Raw genomic sequence first — 24,263 nt, forward strand, 5'->3', positions numbered from 1 at the left:
ATGGCCAGTAAACAGTTCTAAGCTGCTGCGTGACCCTTCTGCTCTGACTGAAGGATAGACACTAGTGGAACTGCTTTTCTTCTGTCTTCTTTCAATGTGAGGACAGAAGTATAAACTGCAGGGCAGGGAGCTGTTAGCCTCAAAGGAGCCCAATGACATGAGAGTCTTCAGGGAAGGAGAGAGAGCAGATACACAGGACAACTGAGCTTCTCTCGTGTACGGAGGATTGCCTCGTCTTTGAGGGGACATGTCATCACACAGCAGATTGAACCTTCTGATTTTCCGGCTCTACCTAGATGAGGGACAGTGTCTATGTCTCTTGGAATAGCAGCTGATATTTCCTGATTGTACACTATGTGTCAGGGTCATTCTAATGTTTTATATGTAACATCTCATTTAATTCTCACAGCCTTACTGTTATTATTATCTAGTTAACCCATAAGGAAACTGAAGTGCCCAAAGGTTAAGAGATTTTAAGATCCTACTGGTAATCCTTGGCTCCTGGGTGGGTCAGATGGCAAAGAATCCACCTGCAACTCAGGAGACCTGGGTTTAATCCCTGGATTGGGAAGATCCCCTGGAAGAGGGCATGAAAACCCACTCCAATATTCTTGCCTGGAGAATCTCCATGGACAGAGGAGCCTGGCAGGCTACAGTCCATGGGGTCGCAAAGAGTCAGACACAACTGAGCGACTAAGCACTCCTGGTAATCCCTCTGATTGATGAAGCCGGGATCCAACTACCAGCAGTCTGAAGCCACAGCACCTTTGGAATCCATTTAAGTCTGATAAGCCCAGGGTCCAGCACAGGAAGACACAGTGGGCTGTCCCTTTAGGCACAATGTGATAGAATACACAGAACATCCTAGTTAGAGTACAATGATTGAATGGCTCTAGGAATTAACTTGGAAATCTTGGCTGCTGATAACCTTATTCCCAATGTATGGCTGTCCTCTGGTGGTTTTCCTGGGAAACTCACAAGCCGAAGAAACCTAGAAAAAATAGGATGAAGAGAACTGACTAAATGATTTATTTACTGCCTAAGCACTCCAGACTAAAAAAGATGACCTTCCAAGGGCCACATTACCCGACTCCTTTGTGAATGGGGTTGTAGCCCCTGTGACAGCTGAAAGCTGATAGATAGTACACTGACTTAAAACAGCAAACTATATGCCCATGATTGTACTTGTACTTCAAGAGCAGGACACGCCAAGATTTAAATAATTCAGCCAGTACTTGCTGCAACTTCACATTTCATCTTTAAGCTTCTAGACTTTCTCCATGGCAGAAGGTTCCTGAAGATTACTATGCTTATGCCAACTTTTAACTTCTTACTTCCCGCTCCCACCCCAAATTCAGTTCCCTTGACCTTGCAGATGCTGCTATTCCACTAGGGGATGCTTGCCTTCACTGTTTCTTTCAAGCAGCTGGTGGTATAAGATTGTGCAAAGTGAAGTAAATAAGGTCATTTTATGTCAGACAGAGAGGTGAGTCCTGTGTGAAAGGGAGAAACAGCAGTTTCTGAAAGTCACGTCTCTACTGTACTCGGGGACCACGGGACTGAATGTTCACCTCCCATGGATCTGGGGTAACACACTGGGTAAAAGAAGTTGTCCACAGCCCAAATGCAGAAGAAGATTGCCAAGTGTTTGTTTATTCAAAGAGACGTGCATAAAGAGGTCACAAGTTAGTATTGTTTAAAAAAAAAAAAAAATCAAAACACGTGCTAATCAAATGCTGCAATTAATGAAAACGACCTAAGTTAGAAAAGGAGACATGAGCTAACCGCAGAGAAATTTCGGTGACGCCGCTGAAGAGCAAGTCACGGCTGGAGAAACAGTTGGAGCTAGTGGTGAGGAGGCTCACTGGCCGGATGCACTGAGCTCAACGAGACACATGGAGACAAGGAACTTGCAGGTGTGATCCCAGGTAGACGGACGCGGTTGGAACCCATCCTCTGCTGCAAGGGCCGGCAGCCCTAGGGCAAGTTATCCGGTCCCCCCCAAGCAGCTTCATTCAGGTTCTGTCTGGTGACACCCTCCTTATTCCAAAGGCAAAATAAGCCAAAAAAATCCAAACCAAAAACAAAACCCGCCAAAACCAACAAAAACCCTCCGAAACCTGAAGACAACTGACTCAATCCCTGCAGTCTCACCTTCTCTCGGAAAGAAAAGTTGGATAAGTCTCACTTATCCAACACCAACCCTTTTACAAAGGATAATTCAAGGGAGACAGTTCCAAGCTCTCAGGAACAGGGTCTTAGACGCTTTTGGAGGTTGAGAGGCATAAAACGGTAGTCTCGAAGTTCCTTTCATCTTATGGCACTGATTGAGCTTAGATTTGATTTCTCCTCCCCTCCCTCCACCCGTGCTCTCTCACCCCCAGATGGACATATTGGCACTGAGCAGCTCTAGGCTTCAACCTCTATTGGGATCTCCCAGCAGAAGAAACGTTGGTCTTTGTCATCCGTAAGTTCCCACTGTACCACCACTTTTATCTGGAGAAAGAAAAAAAATCAAGAATGAAATGAAACTAGGACCTCACCTCAATCCAGAATGGGTTAAACTATGAATTTTAACTATGAATCCTAGACAGAAATTCTAACAAACTGGCTATTCCTCATACTTTTCTTCTTAAATCATGCCATCATGAAGGCTGTTTGGGTGGGGTGCAGGCACAGTCTGTGTCCTTAAGCTTAGAAGGGTAAACCAAGTTTCACCTTGGATTTAGTGTTAGTAGTACCACATCCTAGTCTAGTTAGCTTCTTAAATACAATTTATAAAGCATTTTTTTTCCTCTTAGGTCAATGATACATAAATGAAGGCACCCATGACAAAGAATTTTAAAGTTAAACAATTTCACATGCATTTTGACAACATGATCCAGCTTCTCCCAACTTTTAACTATGAAGAGCAGAGAGTAAATAGTTCAATTCCTAGATCTCAGGAAACTTACTTATTAGCTGAAAAGAGAAATGTCAAAGCACAAAGGATGTCCAAAGAAGTTTAGGGTTGTATGAATACTTTCAGGGACAATGACCTTTGTGGCAATATAGTTTTGATTAATGTCCTTAAGTCGTTTTTTGACATTATATCCATGGAGATCTCTGTAACCAATCTTTGGTTACACTAGGAGCTATCTCCTAATTCTTTTTTTCTTTTTTTTTTTTTTAAAAAAAAAGAGAGAGGGGTGCACTGTTCCTGGAAGTACTGCAATACCAGGTCGATGCGTGGAGTGGATGGAGCAAGCTCCTATTCCAACTTCCTGCTCCAAAAATTCATTTAATATATTGTCCTAGGATAGAGAATGTATCAGATATTAAACTGATAAGAACAGATACTATACTTGATCCTAGCCAAAAGGCCGAGAAGTGATCCTTCTAATTCTTAATAGATCACTGGCACCTTGGCCAGTTCCTTCTTATGTGGACCTTAGCTTACTTGCTTTTAGCTACAACCTCTCTTTTGTACTCAAAATGTTTCTTCAGAATGCAACATTTGGATAATAGTGATACCCAGCTTTGAAACTTGTTTGGTAAGTTTTTCAAGACTAGTACACATTAACTACTGTTTCACTTACTGCACACATTAACATAGTTTGAGCTGGTTTTCAAATGAAATGTCACTTAAGCCCTGCAGAGCAACAGAACAAAAACAAACAAAAAACAAATGATATGTCACTGAACAATAACTACCATATATTAAGTGCCTACTCTGTATTGGGTCCTAACTAGACTTGATTTAAGTTACTGAGGCTCAGATATGCCCATGACTACATGGCTGGTCTGCAAATTAATCTACAAATCTGTCCCTGGCCTTTAGCACCTCTGAGATCTCTCAAACACAGACTCCCTAGGGGCTTCCTTAGTGGCTCGGATGGTAAAGAGTCCGCCTGCAGTGCGGGGAGACCTGTGTTTAATCCCTGGGTTGGGAAGATCCCCTGGAGGAGGGCATGGCAGCCCACTCCAGTACTCTTGCCTGGAGAATCCGACGGACAGAGGAGCCTGGCGGGCTGCAGTCCATGGGGTCGCCAAGAGTCGGACGCAGCTTAGTGACTAAGCACACGTGCATGGTAAGCACAGACTCCCTAATTTGAGTCTTTTTAGAATGTTCTTTAATTACTGGCTGTTTCTACGGAAAAAATGGCCAGATTGCTCCTGGTTTGACTCGATCTCCTTTGAAGAAATGCAGCTCTTTCTCTTCATTGAAGAGAGTAGTCCCTTTATTTCCTCCATTCTTACCAAGATTCATAATCGTTAACACAGGCCCATTCTAGCAGGCTCTATCTCACGTACTCCGCAGATGAAGAGGCAGGTGTAGCAGTGTGAGTCAGAGGTGGGGGTGGGGGTGGGGGTGGGGTGGAGGAGAGAAAGCAGAGAGGAAAAAGCTACCATTCTGCTATGGACCTCACACATGACTGCTCTCTTGTTAAGAGATTAATGGAGAGACCAGGTTTTTCTGGTGACAGTGTGACGACTACTTGAAATCTTGAACTATCTGATACCTAGCTAAAATTTTGTAGGGTTTCCCTGGTTGGCTCAGTGGTAAAGAATCTGCCTGCCTATACAGGAGGCATGGGTTCAAGCCCTGGAGAGGGAAGGATCCCCTGGAGAAGGAACTGGCAACCCACTCCAGTATTCTTGCCTGGAGAATTCCATGGACAGAGGAGCTTGGCAGGCTACAGTCCATGGGGTCAGAAAGAGCTGGATATGACTGAGCGACTAACACTCTCACTTTTCAACCTTTAGGCAAAAGACAAAGAACGAAGGGACACGGTGAGAACTGCACCGCACGATTCCCATACTCTTTTCCCTTAGGCATTCGCTTCTTCCTCATAGAGATGAAGGATTCCTGTTCTAATCTTTTCTTCCTGCCCGCTCTCCTCCGATTTCCAAACTAGTCACAGGACTCTCAGTGTTCTCAACCACAATGTCACTTACAGAGGGATATTCACTCTTCACGGGTAGTTTGTTCACGTAGTTATAGGTCTTATTTTTTTCGATGGGGCATGTGATTCCAGACTTACAACCATCAGACTCAGGAATGGGAAAGGGAACTGGGATGCCCATCACAATGCCATGTACCACAGCCTTGCTACCTTGAGACTGAGTATCTAAGAGGGAAAAAAAAAAGAGAGAATCAGATGGGGAAGGAAACAGCCTATTTTCAAACTTAAAGGATTCAGACATAGTCTCAAGCAATGGCATTGCTGTGATGGCAAACCAAAGTATGTACCTCTTAATTCCTAGGGTCTACTCTCTTTGCAGTTACACTTAGTACTTCCATGAATGCTATGCAGAGAGTAATCACTCAGAAACTTGAAAAATTCCTGAATTATGCAAAAATAAAAATAATCAGTGGGGGCTGTTTTCTTCGCTCTTAACCCCACCTTGCTCTTCATTGCCTTTCAGTTTCTTAGAAGAATCAGAGCTACCTGGATAAACAACCTTATGGAACAAGCTAACTGACTTTTGGCAGTCAACTTTCTGTTTACGATCTGCATCACATTCTGTCAAAGGGTACTGTGCATCTTAAAGACTGTGGTCTCTGAATTCTCACATACCCTGTCCTAAGGATTCCAATAAAAATTAAGAATAAAGTGGAGAGACAACACAGAAAGAGGGACTAGAAGTCTCCACAGAAATGTCATGGCCTGTAACAGGAGTGGAAGCAGTAACTCTTTAGAAACCGTAAGAGAAAGGTACATTTCTTGCTCACCTTTACCCTCCAAATCAAAAGGCAGGAGGAATAAGCGTAATAAAATTAGGGAAACTGGAGTTATGAGCTATTAGATTCTTCTGGAGATCCAGAGTATTGGCTCTGTTTCTGTCTCCCAGCTGGGAATTACTTTTGTTAAGAAGATACATTTCTGGTTTAGAACAATAGAGGGGATGGGGTATTTATCCAAGAGAGATGACAACTCTAGGACTTAGAGCTGTCTTTGGGCTTATGAACAAGAGATGATAGGAACTCTGAGATTTTTTTTATTAGTCTGTCTAGTTCCATAGGATAGAAAATGAGGGGAAGATTCAGGGCAGCTGCCCTTTTTAGAAGCAGAGATTTTACATTTGTCCAGATTCCTGGGAAACTGAAGGAGATGAATAAATATGAAATAAATAAGTTCCAATAACATTTCTTCAAGTTGAAGAAGAAAGCTTGGACTTCTTGATTGTTTCTTGGGTCAAGAGTTAAGTTCCCAAATCTTACAAGGCTAAATATTAATTGCTCCTATATTTTCAGGCAGAATATAGACTTAACAACTGGAAGATATATTGCTTGAAATAACATTTTGGAAGAGTTCTAAGGTCTACAGAGTTGAGGTTGGTACTAACACTCTGCAGTCTGTAGCTAAAGAGTTGACATGCCCATGAAATCTGCTGTGTAATATGGACCACAATAAGGCAAGCTGTCTTCTCTGACCTGTGAACACATGGAAATCCCCTTTGCTTAAAGGGAGTCTGGCAACTACGGACTCCAAGAAACAGGCACGGGGGACCCAGTATGAGAAGGGTGCGTAAAAGCATGGTGAATCCTAGCTTTGTCCACTGAGAGGGAGGTCACGGAATTCCTGACTGCAATTCCCTCCTCCTCACATTCCCATGCTCACTCCAATTCTTAGGTTGATGTCACACTTTAAGATGAATTTGAAGGTAAAAAACACTTTTACTTACTACTGGTGAACGTAACATTGACACTGTAAGACTGTCCTTTGTGCAGTTTGCAGGGCTGGGTGGGACATGGGCTCACATTCACTTCCTTTATAACTCCGACCCCAGAACCTGCAAAAAAAGAAAAATTTGTTTGAATGGAGGGAAAACAAATCACCTTGGCAGTCTCCTACCTCATGGGACGGTGCTCTGTCTTCCCAATGAGACCACTGGGACCAGCAGAGTGGTGAGAAACTGCTCATATTTGACAGGTGGAGGGGAATTAAGGAAATGATCGCGTATACATAGCCAGCTCCCCTACTCTACAAGCTGGGAGGGCTCCACCAGGGAAAACCATCCCCACCCCTCCATCCATCCTGACACAGGATCTGAAAGTGGCACACACAGCTTAAGTGATGACTCAAGTCACATAGCTACTGTTTCCACTTGGCGTCTAAGGCTACTGTTTCCAGTTGTAATCTTGAGACTGGCTACTCTCTTAACTGTCCTTCCTACCCCCACCACCCCTGGTCTTTCAATCCTGCCCTGGTGGCTATCCAACTCACGGTCTCTGAGCTTTGAATACTGCTACCCATGAGAACAGTTTCAAGCACACATTTGAGATACACAGAGCAGAGGGGTACACTCTACTCGGGAACCCATGTTCTTCAAAATAAGTGGCTGGAGGCAGGGAGTGTGCCTTTTTCCCCTCCGCCAGTCTAAATAAGGACAAAAATACTCTGACCAAGAAAAGTTAAGCACAAATCTTTTAAGAATCTTTTTACTTCATCCAGGCCCCTGAAACCATACAGCTGAATGGGAGAGAACAGAAGTAAAAACTGGTTAAGTTTAAGCTCCACCACTCATATACCACTGCTGAGAGCTAGACTCTGGGATCCGACACCTGGCTGTGAAATCTCACCCGCTCCATCAAGCATTGTGGAAACTTAAGGCAAGATACTTAGCCTCCCTGGGGCTAATAACAGTACCTACCTCAGAGGGTAGGTGAGCTAATACATTATAACCCTTAATAAGTGCTTAGAACGTAGTACTGCTATACAGGTATTCACCATTACTATCATTATACTGGGGCAATTCCCAGGTGGCTCGAGTTCTAAAGAATCCACCTGCCAAGGCAGGAGACACAAGAGACATGGGTTTCATCCCTGGGTCAGGAAGATCCCCTGAAGGAGGAAATGGCAACCTACTCCAGTCTTCTTGCCTGGAAAATCCAATAAACAGAGGAGCCTGGTGGGCTACAGCTCATGGGGTCAGAGAGTTGGACACAACTGAGAGTGAACACACACACACACACATCATCATCATTATCATCATCATCATCATCATCATCACCATCATACTGGGATTTAGTCCATGAATTTAATCTAGAGCAGCTGCTCCTGGGTGGGTTAGCAAGTTCCCCTTTGACACAAAAGGTGAGCCTCCCACCTCAAATTTACTTTGTGGGTAGAAATTCTGGATCTAGACAATAGAACGGACTGTCTCAAAAGTACAGTGTATGAAGACAAAGAAAATGGCAGGTTGAGAGCACATTATCTTGGGTGAAACAGTTTCCTTCTTTTGACTAACGCTGCTCCAGCTAGTTCTGTAAACTATACTTTGCTGTCCCCTATCCCAACTTGCTTCTCCATCATGGCAAAGTCCTCAAAACATAAATACAAGATTCTTTTCTCTAAGGACTCTCTTCTACTCTGTCCTATCTTTTAGGACCAGAAAAAAAAAAATATCGGGAACCTTAATCAACAACTTATTAAAAAACCAGTGCTTATGCTGAAGCTTTCAACTTCTAGTTTCTATCAAGGATGGCTCACATGATCCAGGAGGTACTGAGTATCCTCAGTACCCTCTACTGATCTAGAGGGTAGTACTTAGCTACTTCATTCAGTTTTGCTTTTTTTTTTCTTTTTGTTGACAAGAGGTTCTTGGATTTCCAGTGTCAACAGAGCAACTTTCTCAGTCCTAACCCTCAAAAATTGCAAAACTAGTTTGCTCAGCCCCATTTCTGACTTGAGGAAATACCACTTTAGGAGAAAGGAGGCAGAGTGGGACTCAAAAAATCTTTTGATGTGGGCACTGAAGTTTTTACATTGTATTTCCCAATTCAAAAGTAAATTCCAAGTCTGTCAGTGAAACTCTCCTTCCCTTAAGAAGTTCTTGCCATAGGTGTCCACCTGGTTTTTTTCACAGGAGCAGACCAATCTCAGGATTCAGTTTCCTTAGGTTTTTTTTTTTTTTTTTTTTTTTTTTTATGTTAATGCTACTGTTGAAACCCAAAGTGACTCACAAACACCCACTAGTTTCCTACTGCTTACTAGCTGTAAGAACTTGGGCACGTTACTTTATGTGCTGGTTTCAGACTGCAAGAGTTGAATGAGTTGATAAAGTTAACAAAGTGTCTTCATCTAAAGTTGGCCACTAAGTTTAGTGGAGGGAAAGGCAGTAATGTGAGGTGATAATAACATCTTTCAAATGCCAGTCTCGTAGTTCAGTGGAACAGCATTTGTTAAGCATTAATAGGCCAGCAATTTTTATTCCTTGATCACTCCTAGCCCTAGCCCCCAATTCTGCTCTTGCCTCAACATGAATTTTGGAAATATAGTGGAAAGAGTATTTATTCCCTCATTTACTTTTCCAACAAATATTTATTGGGCAGTTACTATTATCTGGGCACTGGATGTAAAGAAGCACATTTATTCTGGTTGTCATTATGCCGTGTAATTGGGTGAGTTACTTAACCTCTTTGAAATTCAATGATTGACTATATGAGTGTGTGTGTGCTCAGTCATGTCTAACTCTTTGCGGCCTCATGGACTGTAGCCTGTGAGGCTCCTCTGTCCATGGGACTTCCCACGCAAGAATATTGGAAGGGGTTGCCATTTCCTCCTCCAGAGGATCTTCCAGACTCAGGGATCAAACCTCCTCTCTTGCATCTCCTGCATTGGCAAGTGAGTTATTTACCACTAGTGCCACTTGGAATGCCCATGATTGATTATAGGATCTCCAAGATTTCTTCCAGCTCACAAATCTTATAAAGTCAGTTTCATTTCTCTTACACTTATCATTACACTTCTCCATTTCAGAAAAGCTCTGCTCAAACATTTAATTTGGATAGATTTGACTGAAGGAACTCACAGTTTCTACCCCGTTGTATTTCTCATCAAAGATTCCAACCACAGCTGCAAGAGAGGGTTATGTATCACAAGTTGCGACCAGAAACAAGAGTTTTATAAATAGGAGGAGAAAACTGGAAAGAATTATGAGTGCCATATCCCCAAAGGAAGCCCTAAAGGAATAGCTCATGAAAGGAGAATTGACTTTTGACGTGTCATCGAAAGGGAAATATAAAAGAAAAGCAAAAGGAGGGGGGAGGGAGCGGGCACCCAAGACACAAGGCAGAAATAAAGAGAAGTTTTGTACCGCATCCGTGACGCCCCAAGCGGCACGTGAACCTTCGGCTGTTTGCCCTACAAACTTTAGGAAACTTCAGCAAAAAGCCCACCTCCAGGAATGTGCTGGGACCCAAACATGGGTTCATGAGATAAAGTTGTGAAAGTCTGGTTTTATCCAGACCAGCACCTTGTCCCCTACTGCAACCGACTCCAGCCCACTCCACCAAGGGTCCGAGGCCGAGCCTGGCTGCTCGCAGGACCCGCCAAACCCAGCCCAGCATCAGATTCTGTCAGGGGCTCCCGCAGAGGGCGCGGGAACTTCGGACTGGCCCCGGGGCTCACCGCAGTCCTTGAATTTCACTGGCTCGGCCAGGGCGGAGGCACTGAGTGCCAGGAACAGGAACGCGACGGCCAAGAAACGCATCACTGCTAAGGCTCCAAGCTCAAGGAAGGGAGAACCAGCTGTCTCGGTCACAAGATAAAAGTCTTCAGGGATGGGCCGGGCCGGGGGAGGAGCCCAGTCAGGCTACCGGCCACTGGCCAGCTGGGCCGAGGCCGGGCCGAGGCCTGCCCGCGCCCCGCCCCCGGGTCCACGGAGCCAGACAAGAGGTCCGGGACTCTTGCAAACTCCGCCCATCCGCTCGGCTCCGCTCCGCCGCGGGGCAAGCGGGATCCATCTTCATCCGGCACGCCTCCTCTCGCCAGCGCTCCGCCTGGGCTTTGTGGGTGCGACCCCGCTTCCGCTGTGGGAGCATTTCTAGCCAATTAAATCCCTTCTCCTTCCTCATCTCCCAATAGATGTGCTTAGGGGCGGGGTTTTCGTGGATCCCGCCTCCCAAAGCCCAGGCGCAGAAGGCGATTGGGGCAACATGAGGGGGCGGAGCTTGCGGAAGAAAATGGCGGCCGTCCGAGGGCTAACAGCTGTGGCCCTGAGAGTTGTGACTCCCTGGCCTAGGAGCAGGTAACCAAGCCTAGAAAAGCACCTGGTTAGCGCCTCCAGGACTCAAGCGAAACTAAGGCTCGCGGGGGAGGTGAAGGTTTGGCCTGAGGCTGTCCAGGTGGGGGGACTTCAGCTTTGGCGTGAGGCTGTCCAGGTGGAGGGACTTCAGATTTGGGGTTGAGGCCGTACAGGTGGAGGGACTTTGTTTGGGGGTGAGGCTGTACAGGCGGGGGGACTTCAGGTTTGGCGTGGGGCTGCCCAGGCGGGGGGACTTCAGATTTGGCGTGGGGCTGCCCAGGCGGGGGGACTTCAGATTTGGCGTGGGGCTGTCCAGGTGGAGGGCTCTAGGTGTTCTGCTCCCAGGCTCACCCTCCTCCCTTGCGCAGCAGGCTCCTCGCGGCCTCCCGCGGACCCCGGGCGCTTCGGGAAGTGTCGTCCTCTAGCCCAGAAGCTGGCGAAGGGCAGATCCATCTCACCGACAGCTGCGTCCAGGTGAGAGGCCGGTCGCGGGGCAGGGGTGGCGGGCGAGGACCGGGAGTGGGGGGTGAGGGGGACTTCCCTTTGGCCCACCCTTCTTTCTCTCCTTGCCTGGCATTCTTGACCCTCCTTCCTGCATTTCAGAGGCTTCTGGAAATCACCGAAGGGTCTGAATTCCTCAGGCTGGAGGTGGAGGGAGGTGGATGCTCCGGATTCCAGTACAAATTTTCACTGGATACAGTTATCAACCCCGACGACAGGCAAGGAGAAAGGGGTGGGTCCTCCGAGAATGTGCAGGAGGGATAAAAGTGTCTCCAATTTAAGGTGCACTTTTATTCCACATTTAAAACTTTTGCTAAGGATAGCATCACAGCACCCTTCTCACACAGCGGGAATGCAATGAAGATTTGTTGCCTTGATTCAAAATAACTAAGTCATAGGAGGAAAGTTGGCCTGAGTCCATAGGGTCATTGGTAGAGAGTCAGGCTGGAGTAGAAAGTTTCCAGGCCTAAATTTCTAAACATTTCCCAATATTCTTTCCATTGAATCTTTTTGCCTCAACGAAAATCAGCACATGTTAGAGGTCCTAAGGGAAGCCTCCTGTGTATTTTAGAAAACAGGATGGGCACCTCTGGGCTCAGAGGGTGTTATGTTTCTGGTGTTTATGATGTTCATTAATACCTTCCTCCCCTCTTTTCAGGGTGTTTGAGAAGGGTGGGGCAAGAGTGGTGGTTGACTCTGATAGCTTGGCCTTCGTCAAAGGGGCCCATGTGGACTTCAGCCAAGAACTGATCCGAAGCTCATTTCAAGTGTTGAACAATCCTCAAGCGCAGCAAGGTTGCTCTTGTGGATCATCCTTCTCTGTCAAACTTTGATGTGATGACAAGTGACCCGGAGATTGCTATCATCTGACTGATCTGAGGAACCTGGGATTAGAACAATTCTAGAAGTTTCCTTCCCATCATGACCCTCTCTCAATTTTATTTTCCCTTAATCCAGGATGTTGTTTCACCACTATTTTCAGAATGTGAAACTTTTACTCTTGATTTAATTTCTCCTACACAGTTGTAAGGCCAAGCCTGTGGATGCTGTTACCTAAGATTTAGTAACTGGTTCAAACCAGTATCATCTGTAGAGCCTCCAAGGTTCCAGGAGTTACTTCTCTGGCCTTCAGAGCTACTTGTACAAGTGTGTATAGCTAGGTATAAAACCTTCGTTTTAAAGAAAGTCCTTATTTACTTGTGTTGTGGATCAGAATCGCAGATTGCATAGCTTGAACACTGTGTTACTAGACCAGAAAGGATGAGATAGCCAAGTGAAATGTTATCTTTTTGTTTTGCTATTTATTTATTTATTACTTACTTTTATTGAGTATAGTTGATTTGCAGTATTGTGCCAATCTCTGCTCTACAACAGAGTGAGTTATATATGTGTATACTTTCCTTTTTATTTTCTCTTTCATTATGGTTTATCACAGGATATTGAATATAGTTCGCCTGTGCTATACAATAGGGCCTTCTTGTTTGAAATGTGATCTTTTTCATCTCACCCTTCCTTACTGTGCTAGTTTACTTACCATTATTTTCTATGCAGCCCATTCTTCACTTCCCATTTGTTATAGCAGATACATTTTCTTCTCATACTTAGGGATGTGTTAGAGTCACAAAACCAATAACCCATCACCCAGAAAAACTTGGACCTAAACCTCACTGATACTTGAATCGTAAGTTTGAAAATAAGCTCCATACTCCATATTCACACAAGACATTTAGAGATTTGTTGCTAATTTAGTGACTGAATCTTTTTAGAATATGTTGCTTTATTTATCTTATGGTGTAAGATGTTTCTGGTCTCATTGCATAGCTGGAAGTTGTCCCTTTGTTGATATAGATAATAGATACTTGGGTTTGTTTTTTTTTTTTTCCAGTTTGAGCTATAAAATGCAGGGTGCCCATTTAAATTTGAATTTTAGACAAACAGCAAATAATTTTTAGTATAAGTGTGGCTCTGTGAATACTAAAAATTATTTGTTGTTTATCTGAAATTCAGATTTAATTGGGTATCCTGTATTTTTATTTGTTAAATTTGGTAACCTGACTTTAGAGTCTCTGAAAGAAGAGCTTTTTAGCCACAAATTCCAATGAATTTTAAAGTACTTGTTTGGGTATAGTACTTAAATAGGCTAAGGAGCTAGAAACAACCATAGTATGTATGTGATAGTGTTGGGGCGGCCAGAACTGCATGGCAACAGACAACTAAAGGGAAAGATAAAAAGCACCACAACGACAAATGATTAATGAATGCTAACGTTGGGGAAACCACAACCAAGTTGATTCTGTAAGGATTACTGGTTAAACTCATCTTTTCTTCGAGAGCCTGAAAGTTCATATCAGCAAATTTTGCATTCTGGAATGGATTGAAACTTTTCTGGACTTAATTAAGGTCATTCAATAAAAGAATTATCCATAAGAAAAATAGAAATACAGAATCTGAGACAGAAACTTACTTACATTTTCAATATGGGAAAACTTAGGACTTAGAACAAACCTATCGTGTGTGTGCAGTGTATACAGACACAAAAGGTCACTCAGAAATCTGAGCAGGTTTTTTCCTTACCTAATTGCCATGGAATAAGTCAGAAAGCAGTGTGTGGAAGCATCTGTGTGTGAACTTTACTAAGCCATTGAAAGTGGCTGCCAATACCTGGGCCTAATAAGGTTTTCAGCACAAGACTAAGTCCTTTCATCCTCTTTGAGAAGAGATTTTGTTACATTTTAAGTGTTAAACCTCTTCTCTGATATCTTTGTGGGTTATTGATATGATGAGCTTAGCACAAACATAATAGCTTTCATTATTCAATAAACCATTAAGTTCCAGTGGTCAGTTAGGCAAGAACAGGATCTCTTCCAAAGACTATGTATAAATACCTCCTATGAATGGAAGAATTGAATTTTGTGTTTAGCAAAAGTGGGTTTGGGAGAAATCAGCTTACTTCATCATACTGGGAAAGCTTCATAGGGAAGCCTGAGGTGGTGACAAGAAGTCTCCATTGGAGGACGGTGATGTAGAAATTTTAAGAACACAGGGCATGAAGAGATGATGGCATCAAGGGGACAGTGGGCAGTTGGCTTGGAATAAACTGTAAGTGATGGTAAAATTGGTTTAGGGTCTTCTGCAGGCCTTTCTGACCAGATGCCCTCTTCCTGGCAGGCTGTAAAAGCCTGCAGACGTTTTCACAAGTTTTGTTCACTGTGCAGTTCATTTAGGTAAATGTTATACTTTTTGAGGATCAGTTGGAAGATTTTTTGCCTCCCCATTACTTTGAGGGGAGATTATCAAGACCCCATTTATTGCAGAATTGGTTTTATTTACCTTCATAAGCTAGTGATCCCTGGGGCAGCATGCCCCACCATTGTAGCCAAACAATTGTGCAAGAACTGAAGGCACGGGACCCTCCCTCTGTTTCATGTTGTGAGTCTTTATGTTGTTGGCTGTTAACTGTAGGTGTCCCACCTGCCTTTAGTCTCTGTGTGGGAATGTTGACCAGTTACAGGGTGTTCAGGGATAAGAGATTAGGAAGGACTACTAAAGTAAGTGTCCAAGAAGATACTCTTCTTTCTCTTTCTTCTGAGAATAGCGCCCCATTCTTTTGGTCTTTCATTGTAAAGCATAAGAGGAGGGTCAGAATTTGGCTGGAACATCCTATATAGAGAAGTGGGCAGCACTGATCATCAGTGCTGGGAGGGGGTAGCCCTCCCCTGAACTCGGGCCCTGAACTGACACCCTGCGGTGGGCAGGGCCTAAGTGTCCCTTGCGACATGGCCTTGCATGTGTGTCTCAAAAGCAGGAAACTTCTCCACTTTTATAGGTATCTAGCATTGATGTTTATGATTGCCTTTTTAAATCCCTGTTTGCCATTTCTCCAGAGAAATGCCACCAGGATGTTTAAAGGAAATTTGATTTAAGAAGTGTTGAAAGTTATCATCTGGCTTTAATGGTAAAACATAGTTAGATAAATATATAAAGAGAGGGAACATTTAAGCAGTCTATGTTCAGCAGCTGTATTTAAAAATATTTTATTTTTGAGTAGGTAAGACACAGTACAAAATTTGAAAAGACACAAATGGGGATACAGTGAAGAGTCTCCCAGTCCTGTGCGCATCCACCTGTTGCCCTTCCCGTCAACTACCATTGTTTCTAAGAATTTACCCCACAGATATAACCCCATAGATACAATGTGAAATAACATATGCACAGGAATATTCATCGTAGCATTATTTATAATAGCAAAAGATAGGAGACAATGGAAACACCCATTAATAGGCTGATTAAATAAATTATGATTTGTCTATTTAATGGAGAAGTATACAGTTATAAAATAGACTGAGGCAGTCCTTTATGTGCAAGTATGTATGATGTGGAAAAAAGCAGAAAAGTACAGAACAGCACGCATAGTGTGCTATTAATATTTGTGTTTCTAACACAAGGAAATATGTGTACAAGCATTGAAACATCCGTGGAAGGGTGACAGGAGGGTGGGGTTTGGGAGGTAGGGCCGTGGGAGCAGCAGTAAGAAGATGCAGTGCCCAAAGGGTATACTGAGGATCGGTGAGTTCTCTGAAACGTGAGGTGTGAGGTGGAGTGGTGGAGATGAGGTTGGCTCATACCCGCTTCTCTTCTCCCTCTCTCTAGACAAATAGCAATAGCAGCATATGTTTTTCACTTGGCTGTGCAACCTTCTCTCTTCCCTTAATCTGTTTTGGATATCTTATCCAGGCGTTTAGAGCACCCGCCCCCCCCCCCCCATTTTTTTTTTCTTTTTGGGGCTCCATGGCAATGCATTGTTTCTAACCTTTTGCTGTTACAAATAATGCTAAAATAAATAACCCCTCACATACGTCATTTCACATTTGGTGAGGCTATATCTGAAGGTTAAATTTAAATTCCGAGACGTGCAATGACTGATTCAAAGAGTGAGCACTTTTATAATTGTGAAAGACATTGACATCCTCTTCAGAAGTTGCGTCAGAGTACCCTCCTGTCGGCCGTGTGTGCGTGTGCCGCTTTCCCACAGGTGCTCGCCAATTAAGAGTTTTAACAAACGTTAAAATTTTTACCAATCTAATAGTTTAAAAAAGTGTCTCCGTATAGTTTTCACTTGCATTTATTTTTATTATGAGTGAAGGTCAGAATATTTTCATATGTTTAAGAACTATATATTTTTGTCTGCTGAAAACATATCAACTGGTGTAGTGACCTGGAGCAGATTATTTAAGCTTTGTAAGTCCAAGTTCCCCATCTGTAAATTGGGAATCAAAATAGTAAGTAGGATTGTTGCATGATTAAATGAAATTTGTGAACAGCGTTCAACACAGGCCCGGCACATAGCAAGCATTCAATAAGTTATCATGTGATGGCTGACAATCAGCAGCATGTAGGACAGGACAGATTCAATTAAGAAAAGAGGATTCATCTCCACATCTTCAGGCACATGGAGCCTTGTTCATTTACATTGCCATTCATCAGAGGAATGCAAAGTCAGATCTTGCCTTGACTTAGAAGGGGAAAGAAACTTCTGTTGAAACCCAGTCATGTTGGCAGAGCTGGTGAGGGGGTAAGCACAGTCTCATCTCTAACGTTCAGACTCAGTCAATGTTTAATTTGCTTTAATTTGAAATTTGGTTTAATATGAAATAAAAACAAAACCAGAATAGCCCAGAAATGCACATTTCTTTATTCCACCGTGGTTCTAAACTCCCAGCTAGCCCAGGCTGGAGTGCGTCTCTACTCGTGAACTCAGTGGGATGCCAGCCAGCCACTGTATGAAGGGAAAGAGGGCAGACGCCTCTGAGTAGAGAGGAAACAACACAGGGAACCTGGCTTCTCCTCAACAGGATTACACTGTGTATCAGAAGCTAGAAAATAGACCTCTTTATTTTTAGCACCTCCAACTGGTGTCCACAAAAGGAGAGCCCAGGAGAGACTTGTGTCCTGTAAGAAGCAGTATGTATTTAATAGAGGTCTCGGGGCAGCCCTTGCTGTGGTGCAGAGGAGCTATCGCTGGGTAGACTGAATGGTTATTTACCTGAAGCAACTGATTATTTTCTTTAGATCTGTGTAAAGCGTGGTGCCCCCTTTCTCATCAACTCCCCATATTTTTTTTTTTTTAAATATTGTCCTATTGCCGCTCTCTCAGGCTCCTTACTCCCCTTCATGTGCGTCTCTTACTAGCAAGCTAGTATCAGTCTTGCTTCTCTGAGATGAGGCCATCTTCTGCCCCTCTCCAGGGCCACAGAACTGGCAACAGGGTGGAGACGTGGCTAAATCTGGCCCATACCAGACAGGCTGAGTGGTGCCAATCACTCCCCAATCTCCTCCCCCGCAACCCGCCCCATCCTTTTTCGCTGGACAGATTCTGAAGGGCCATCACAGGGCAGATGCGGCCTCTGATCCAGCTGTAGAAGCGTCAAGATGATAACGTGGATCGTGTCTGGAGAAGGGGTATGTGCAGTGTGAGGCCGAAGGACCTTGCACGTTTGCACAGCTTGAGGGGCTGGGTTGAGGGCTGTCCTTTGATCAGCATCCCATGGCAAGGCCAGGACAGATGGTAGACTGGGCCTCGTGGCCAGTGGTTGAAGCATTAAAGCACTTGGTGGTGTTTGAGCCAAGCAAGGGCATGGCGGTGTGGAGGCCGTGACAGAAGTTCACGTAGCAAGAGCCGAAGCTGAGGGAGATGAAAAGCAGGCAAGGCTGGCTGGGAGCTGGGCCGCAGGGCCTCCGGCCGGTGTCTTCATGGCATCTCCCCAGCTAGGAAAACTTCCTCAAGGCCCCGCCTGCGGCCAGGGCCCATTTCCAGGTAACTGCCCACACTCGACCCGTCTCTGCTACTCCTTGGCGGTGCAGTGTGGGGGGCCTGCCTCAGCCACATAACCCGGGAGGCAGTGGCAGCGGTAGGAGCCCTCTGTGTTCTCGCAGTGACCGTGGACACAGAGCGCAGCAGGCCCGTTCAGGTCATCACACTCATTCACATCTAAGAGGGGGAGAGGGAGGAGACAGCTGTAGGGAGCCCACGCGCCTCTGGCCTGCTGCCCCGGTGCCCCTCCGGCCAGCAAGCCCTGAGCCCGTGCCCTGCAGAGGAATCGTCCGTGGGGCAGCAAAGGATGCCCCGAAGGAAGCGACTCGCGGACACAAAGCCAGCGGTCGTAAGCCCGCACTGTGACCGTGCTGTCTCGCCCCTGCCTAGGAACCTCCATGGAAAGGGCTTTCTAATCACAGCGATAGACCTTCGGAGCTCTCACCGCCTGGCCTGGTGCCCGGCAGGCCCGCTAGCGGGCAGCAGTGGGTCTGCCACCTAGGTGATCAGGCGTCCCTAAGTGAGCAGTGGGCCAGTCTGACTATTCCCCATGGAGCCAGCAGGGCCGTCCTGCCCCCCGGGCATTGGCACTCTTGATTCCAGACCTACCCACACAGGCCATGTGGGCCGTGTCCAGCTGGAAGCCCTCGAAGCAGTCACAGGTGTAGCCCTCGCGCACGCGCACACAGCGGCCGTTCTCACAGCCGTTCAGGATGCCGCACTCCTCGGCCTGGAGCCCTTCGAAGCCGGCCTGGTGCTCTGGGAGGAGGGAGTCAGAGAGCCAAGGGGGCTGAGGTCTCGTACCCCACCCTGGGGCCCTTGCCCTCTGCTCAGAGGAGCCCATGAACTCCTGGGGTCAGGGTGGGGAGGGGTATAACACTGTCACAGAAAGATGGTGAAACAAAAGGCAATACCCCTAAAAAATAAGTTTGTGTCATTTTTAGATGGGGAAGCGTGCTTGCTTTAAATGAGGCTCCGGGGAGGGGGGGGACTCACTGCTTTCACAGCACCAGGGCTCCCGAGCACTTCGGTATCTGTACAGTTTTGATTTTGTTGTGGTTGGTGGCAGGATGTTATGTTAAAATCTTCACATAGCTTTTTTGGGGTGGACAGGATTGGTAGCAAAAGGGACTACCCTCACTCACCATAAAGCAAAGCTGCTCCCAGGTCTGCCTAATCCTCTTCTTTCTCTAACTCCCCTCCCCTGGAAAAGACCCTCCTCCTCTGTGTATTTTTGATCAATCTGATACACTGGCTGTGCCCATGGCAAGCCTGACTTCCTTATTAGAATCCAAGTCCTGAGTGCTGGGGTCATTGCCACTTATGAACCAAGTCACCACAGTGGGCCTTTAAAGGGGTTAAGTGAAGTGAAGTCGCTCAGTCGTGTCTGACTCTTTGCAACCCCATGGACTGTAGCCTACCAGGCTCCTCCATTCATGGGATTTTCCAGGCAAGAGTACTGGAGTGGGTTGCCACTTCCTTCTCCAGGGGATCTTCCTGACCCAGGGATTGAACGCAGGTCTCCCACATTTCGGGTAGACGCTTTACCGTCTGAGCCACCAGGGAATTCCCCCTTAAAGGGGTTGGAAATCCTTAATTCCCATTTCAAACTGTGGTACTGGAGAAGACTCTTGAGAGTCCCTTGGGTAGCAAGGAGGTCAAACCAGTCAATCCTAAAGGAAATCAATTCTGAATATTTATTGGAAGAACTGATGCTGAAGCTCAAGCTCCAGTACTTTGGCCACCTGATACGAAGAGCTTGACTCACTGGAAAAAGACCCTGATGCTGGGAAAAGATTGAAGGCAGGAGGAGAAGGGGACGACAGAGGATGAGATGGTTGGATGGCATCACCAACTTAATGGACATGAGTTTGAACAAACTCAGGGAGATAGTGAAGGACAGGGAAGCCTGGCGTGCTGCAGTCCATGGGGTGACAAAGAGTCAGAGATGACTTAGCGACTGAAAAACAACAATTCCCACTTTGGGTCACAGGTTTGAACCTGTAGAGCAGAGTGTTCTGCAGACTGTAAGTGGCATAGGAGGAGTGTGCTGCTGGCTCCCTCGCTCTGCTGCTGGCTCCCTCGCTCCCACAAGCAGCTTTTGAGGTTGGGATGACGTCCTGTACGTTTTTGTGTCCCCTGTGTTAGTTAGTCCATCAGAGGGAGTTGTTAGTGCCTGTCCCTTGGGTGACCCGTGAGAGGGCTGGGTGGATTTTTCCCTTTCCTGTCCTCACCCTGCTGACAGTGATGAGCAGATGGAGAAGATGGAAGTGAAACAGCTTCAGAGCCCACCTCTTCCCCGTTTTTGCAGCAACACAGACCTGGGTGGCTGGCCACGTAGTGGGGCTGGAGTTCTGAGGGCTGCAGGGGAGGTTCAGGGAGTGGTATGCGGTCCCCCGGGCGGCCGGCCGTGCTGGGGAAGAGTGGCTCGGGGATGGCGTCCTCGGGGCCCAGGTAGTTGTAGAAGGGGACCCCGTCTGGGCCGTAGAGGCTATAGTGCAGGTCATCGGGCCCGGGGCCGTACTCATAGCCGGGCCGGAAGTGGATCCCGGCCTCCCGCTCGGCTTCGATCCGGGCCACGTTGCAGAGCTGAGCGTAGACCTCTGTCGGGAGCAGTGGGGAGAGAGGAAGCTGGACCTGGGCTCCTGGGAGCTGAGGCCCGGGGTGCTGTTTCCCGACTCAAGGAGAGAGGGAGGTGCTGGGACACTGCCTCGAGTTCCTGGCGGTGTTCCTCTCCCCCCACCCCGCCCTGCCCCACTGCATCCATCCCCAAACAACAGGGAGGGAAGACAGGCCCAGGCCTGCCCGCCTCCTTTCTGAGTCCCCCCCACCCTTTCCGAGGTGAGTCCATGCCCTGCCCCGGGGGGCCCAGCTCTGCCGCCGTCCCCACCTCCTGCCTTCTCACCCGAGCTCCTGGGCGGGCACAGGGCGCACTGCTGGCTCCAGGCCTCGCCGTCCTGGCAGCAGCACTCCGTGTAGGTGGTGCGGCGGCCGTGCAGGGGGTGGCTGCACACGTAATTGGTGACTCTCTTCCAGCAGATGTCCATGTGGATGTCGTGGTCAGGCAGGTCCTCTGGGGGCGCAGGACACATGAGCCTCCCCAGCCCCGGTCTGCTCCCCCTGCTGCCTCTGCCCCCACCCCATGCCCACCCCACCCCCACCCCTACTGACCCACACCACTGGTGCTGTTCACGCAGCGCTGCTGACTGAGGTCCAGGGTAAGGGGTGGGCTGCAGAAGCAGTGGAAGGAGCCTTCTGTGTTCACACACTCGCCATTCTCACAGGCCATGTCCTGGCACTCGTCGTGATCTGGAAGGCAGGGAGACGGGGAGGAACATCGGGGGCAGTGCCCACGCACTGTGCCCACCCACTGCCGCCTTCAGGGAAGGGGGTGTTTCTCGTAACTGATAATGCCCTCCCACCTCCCACCTAGTCTGGGAGGCCCCAGCCCAAGGACGGCTTGCCAGTAGGTCCCTCTCACCAACCTCAGACCCGCCTGCTACAGCGGGCATCCTCCCCGGGAAGGGGGACACTCCCAGCCAGAACTGGGCTGCCTGGCAGGGGGGTGGGGGAGCATTCAGCTGTGGGCCCTGGGGTGGGGAGGGGTGGCGAGCGTCCTCACCCTCACACTTCCTGCGGGCGGCATTGTAGTGGTAGCCAGGGTTACATAGGCAGATGTAGCCGGGCACCGTGTTGAGACACCGGCCGTTCCGGCAGAGTCCGGGCCCGAACATCACACACTCGTCAGCATCTGTGGGAGGGCAGAGCTGAGTGAGGGCAAGGCGAGATGCGGGATGAGGCAGTCCTTAGATCTAGGGACTCCAAAGCCAGAATGACTGGGGCCGAATCCCAGCCTTGCCACTCGATGGGCGGGTGACATTGGGCCAATTGCTTAGGTTGTCCCTTGCTTCAGTTCCCTACCTAGAAAATGTGGCTCCTACTCCGTAACCTTGTAGAGTTGTTATGGGTGTTGAGATGTTAATGCATGTAAGGTGCTTAAAATAGTGCTTGGCACACAACAAGCACTCAAGGAGAACCATTTCCGTTTCTGCTATTTCCTTTTCCAGTTTCAGGTACGAGTCCACACCCGAACCACCCTTTCTGAGGATGAGTTCCCCAAAGTTTCTGGCTCTGTAAGTGGGGCCAGGGAGATCAGCAGCTGCCTCTGGCCTCTGTTGCTGTGCCCTGGGACTGGGTTAGTCAGGCATCATAGCTTGTTTCTGGAGGGCTCAGCCTCGGGGAGCAGAGAAACCAAAGTGGGGTTGCCCGGACAATCCAGGAGGAGTTCAGGTCAGAACTTCCAGCTAAAGATCTGCAGCCTTGGGACAGGAAGGTTAGAAGCAACCTGAGAGGTGGGGCCTGCACTAAGAGGCCTCTTGGGGGACCAGGCCGGGCCCCCTGAGGTGAGTGGTGTTTGGGGAGGAGGGTCTTGGGGAGATTACCTGTGTACGTGGTCTGTCCAAACATCCAGGCTCCTTCCACAGGGATGTAGCCTTTCCCACTAGGGCAGATCTCGCTGAATTCAACTGTGCAGGGAGGCATCCCAGCTCAGAGAGAAAAAGACTCTGCCACCCCCCCCCCCCACTTCTTTCTGTGTCACCCTGCAGAGCCGACCCCGAGAGGACCTGGGACCCTTGGGGGCCTTACCTGAGTCCTCATCTGGGCACAGGTCACAGGCATCCCCCCAGCCGGTGCCCTGGGTGCAGCAGCACTCGGCCTGCGTGGTGTTCCGGCCCAGAAGGCTGGAGCAGGGCGTCTGGTCCTTCTGTCCAGAGTAGCATTCCATGCGGACCGGGCCCGGTGGGTGTGCCCCTGGCCGGGCCTCAGGGACACTCGGACCTGTGTGTGACAGACGTCCCTTATTAACGTCTGTTCATGGTCCCCTGTCGCACCCTGGCCTTTGAATTTATTTAAATTTTAAACATTTATATGGAACGTTACAGTGTACTTTTATTATCTCACTTGATAAGCCTTATGAAGAGCTTATTATCATCAGCTTTCTTTTATAGAAGAGGCAGTTGAGGCTTAGAGAAGCTCGGTGACTTGCAGGAGCCACCTAGCGGCAGATCAGGGAAGTGACCCCAGTTCCTCTGGTGCCACACCCCTGCTCTTGCCAAGATACCATCCTGCCTTCCTTCCCTGCAGTGGGGTGGCCCCAGCCCCGGGCACACGCACCATACGGGCATGGTATGGTACACCCTTCCATTCCTCTGTGTCACACTGAGCCCCTGCCCCTCCCACCCGTCCTCGTTCCAGGTCCTGCTTGCTTTCCCCCAAGTCAGAGAAGGCCTGCTGAGTCCTAGTCCTGGGCTGAGAGGCTGAACCCTGCAGCTCTGGAGTGGAGTGGGACGGGAGAGTCGAGCTTAGCTCAGTTTCAGGGCCTCCCTCACCCAAGAGCTTCCTGGGGTTTGACTCAGGGTCCCTCCAAGGCTCAGATGGTGAGGGACAGGGAAGCCTGGTGTGCTGCAGTCCATGGGGTCACGAAGAGTCAGACACGATTTGGCGACTGAACAATAACAACCAAGGCCCAATCTGAGGTCCCTGGGCCCAACCCCCTCAGGCTGGCATTAGAGCTTCTCGAGCCTCCTGTAGGGTCGTCACAGCCCTGCAACCTCCTGGAAGTTCCCGGGGCTTAGCCGACTTTGCTCCACACTCAGACTCCTCACCCCTCCGCACTCCGGCCCCAAGATGCTCTCCTGCCCACACCGCGGATCAAGAGCTGGAGCAGAGGAAGCGCCGTGTACGCCAGACAGCGGGGGGTGCACCGTGAGGGTGGGGCGCGGGGCTCACCTCCAGCCCCCCGCGGGCGGCAGCGCCCCTCCTGAGCGTCGTACTCCTCCAGGTCGCTGGCGCAGAGGCACAGGAAGGAGCCCTCCACGTTCTCGCAGAGCGCAGCCCCGCACACCGCCAGCATGAGCTCACACTCGTTCACGTCTGC

General features: G+C 47.9%; 3 protein-coding genes and 1 non-coding gene across 9 annotated transcripts in view; 1 reads left to right on the top strand and 3 right to left on the bottom strand.

Annotated features, from left to right (window-relative positions):
* Positions 1 to 1,625: 1,625 nt before the first annotated feature.
* Positions 1,626 to 10,590, bottom strand: NPC2 (NPC intracellular cholesterol transporter 2). Its single transcript, XM_065941456.1, has 4 exons — positions 10,398 to 10,590; positions 6,670 to 6,777; positions 4,939 to 5,111; positions 1,626 to 2,496 (listed from the first exon to the last, which is right to left on the bottom strand). The coding sequence occupies exons 1-4, from the start codon at positions 10,477 to 10,479 to the stop codon at positions 2,410 to 2,412; spliced, it is 450 nt and encodes a 149-aa protein (XP_065797528.1). The 5' UTR covers positions 10,480 to 10,590; the 3' UTR covers positions 1,626 to 2,409.
* Positions 3,184 to 3,374, bottom strand: LOC136172808 (U2 spliceosomal RNA). Its single transcript, XR_010664141.1, has one exon. It is a non-coding gene; the product is annotated as a U2 spliceosomal RNA (small nuclear RNA).
* Positions 10,591 to 10,933: 343 nt separating the features above from the next.
* On the top strand, positions 10,934 to 16,791 carry ISCA2 (iron-sulfur cluster assembly 2). 3 transcript variants are annotated; one of them, XM_065940781.1, is made up of 4 exons: positions 10,934 to 11,016; positions 11,382 to 11,487; positions 11,617 to 11,732; positions 12,173 to 16,791. In XM_065940781.1, the coding sequence occupies exons 1-4, from the start codon at positions 10,952 to 10,954 to the stop codon at positions 12,345 to 12,347; spliced, it is 462 nt and encodes a 153-aa protein (XP_065796853.1). In that variant the 5' UTR covers positions 10,934 to 10,951; the 3' UTR covers positions 12,348 to 16,791. The 3 variants fall into 3 exon arrangements, with proteins under 3 accessions (XP_065796853.1, XP_065796855.1, XP_065796854.1); XM_065940783.1 differs by having other exon boundaries at positions 11,617 to 11,746; positions 12,173 to 12,304; XM_065940782.1 differs by having other exon boundaries at positions 10,945 to 11,016; positions 11,385 to 11,487.
* A 332-nt stretch (positions 16,792 to 17,123) lies between these two features.
* LTBP2 (latent transforming growth factor beta binding protein 2) overlaps positions 17,124 to 24,263 on the bottom strand; it is a 106,243-nt gene continuing 99,103 nt past the window's right edge. For 3 of the 4 annotated variants that reach the window (XM_065940772.1, XM_065940775.1, XM_065940773.1), the window contains 9 exons: positions 24,116 to 24,259; positions 22,973 to 23,164; positions 22,768 to 22,851; positions 21,948 to 22,076; positions 21,497 to 21,634; positions 21,231 to 21,398; positions 20,560 to 20,928; positions 18,935 to 19,084; positions 17,124 to 18,502 (listed from right to left, as the gene is read on the bottom strand). In XM_065940772.1, coding sequence (XP_065796844.1) covers positions 18,357 to 18,502; positions 18,935 to 19,084; positions 20,560 to 20,928; positions 21,231 to 21,398; positions 21,497 to 21,634; positions 21,948 to 22,076; positions 22,768 to 22,851; positions 22,973 to 23,164; positions 24,116 to 24,259 — 1,520 coding nt within the window. In that variant the 3' untranslated portion in view covers positions 17,124 to 18,356. The remainder of the gene's footprint in view (positions 18,503 to 18,934; positions 19,085 to 20,559; positions 20,929 to 21,230; positions 21,399 to 21,496; positions 21,635 to 21,947; positions 22,077 to 22,767; positions 22,852 to 22,972; positions 23,165 to 24,115; positions 24,260 to 24,263) is intronic. The other variant, XM_065940774.1, reaches the window with a different exon arrangement.

Source organism: Muntiacus reevesi, chromosome 7 (assembly GCF_963930625.1).
Source record: "Muntiacus reevesi chromosome 7, mMunRee1.1, whole genome shotgun sequence".
In the NCBI taxonomy this organism is placed as follows: Eukaryota; Metazoa; Chordata; class Mammalia; order Artiodactyla; family Cervidae; genus Muntiacus; species Muntiacus reevesi.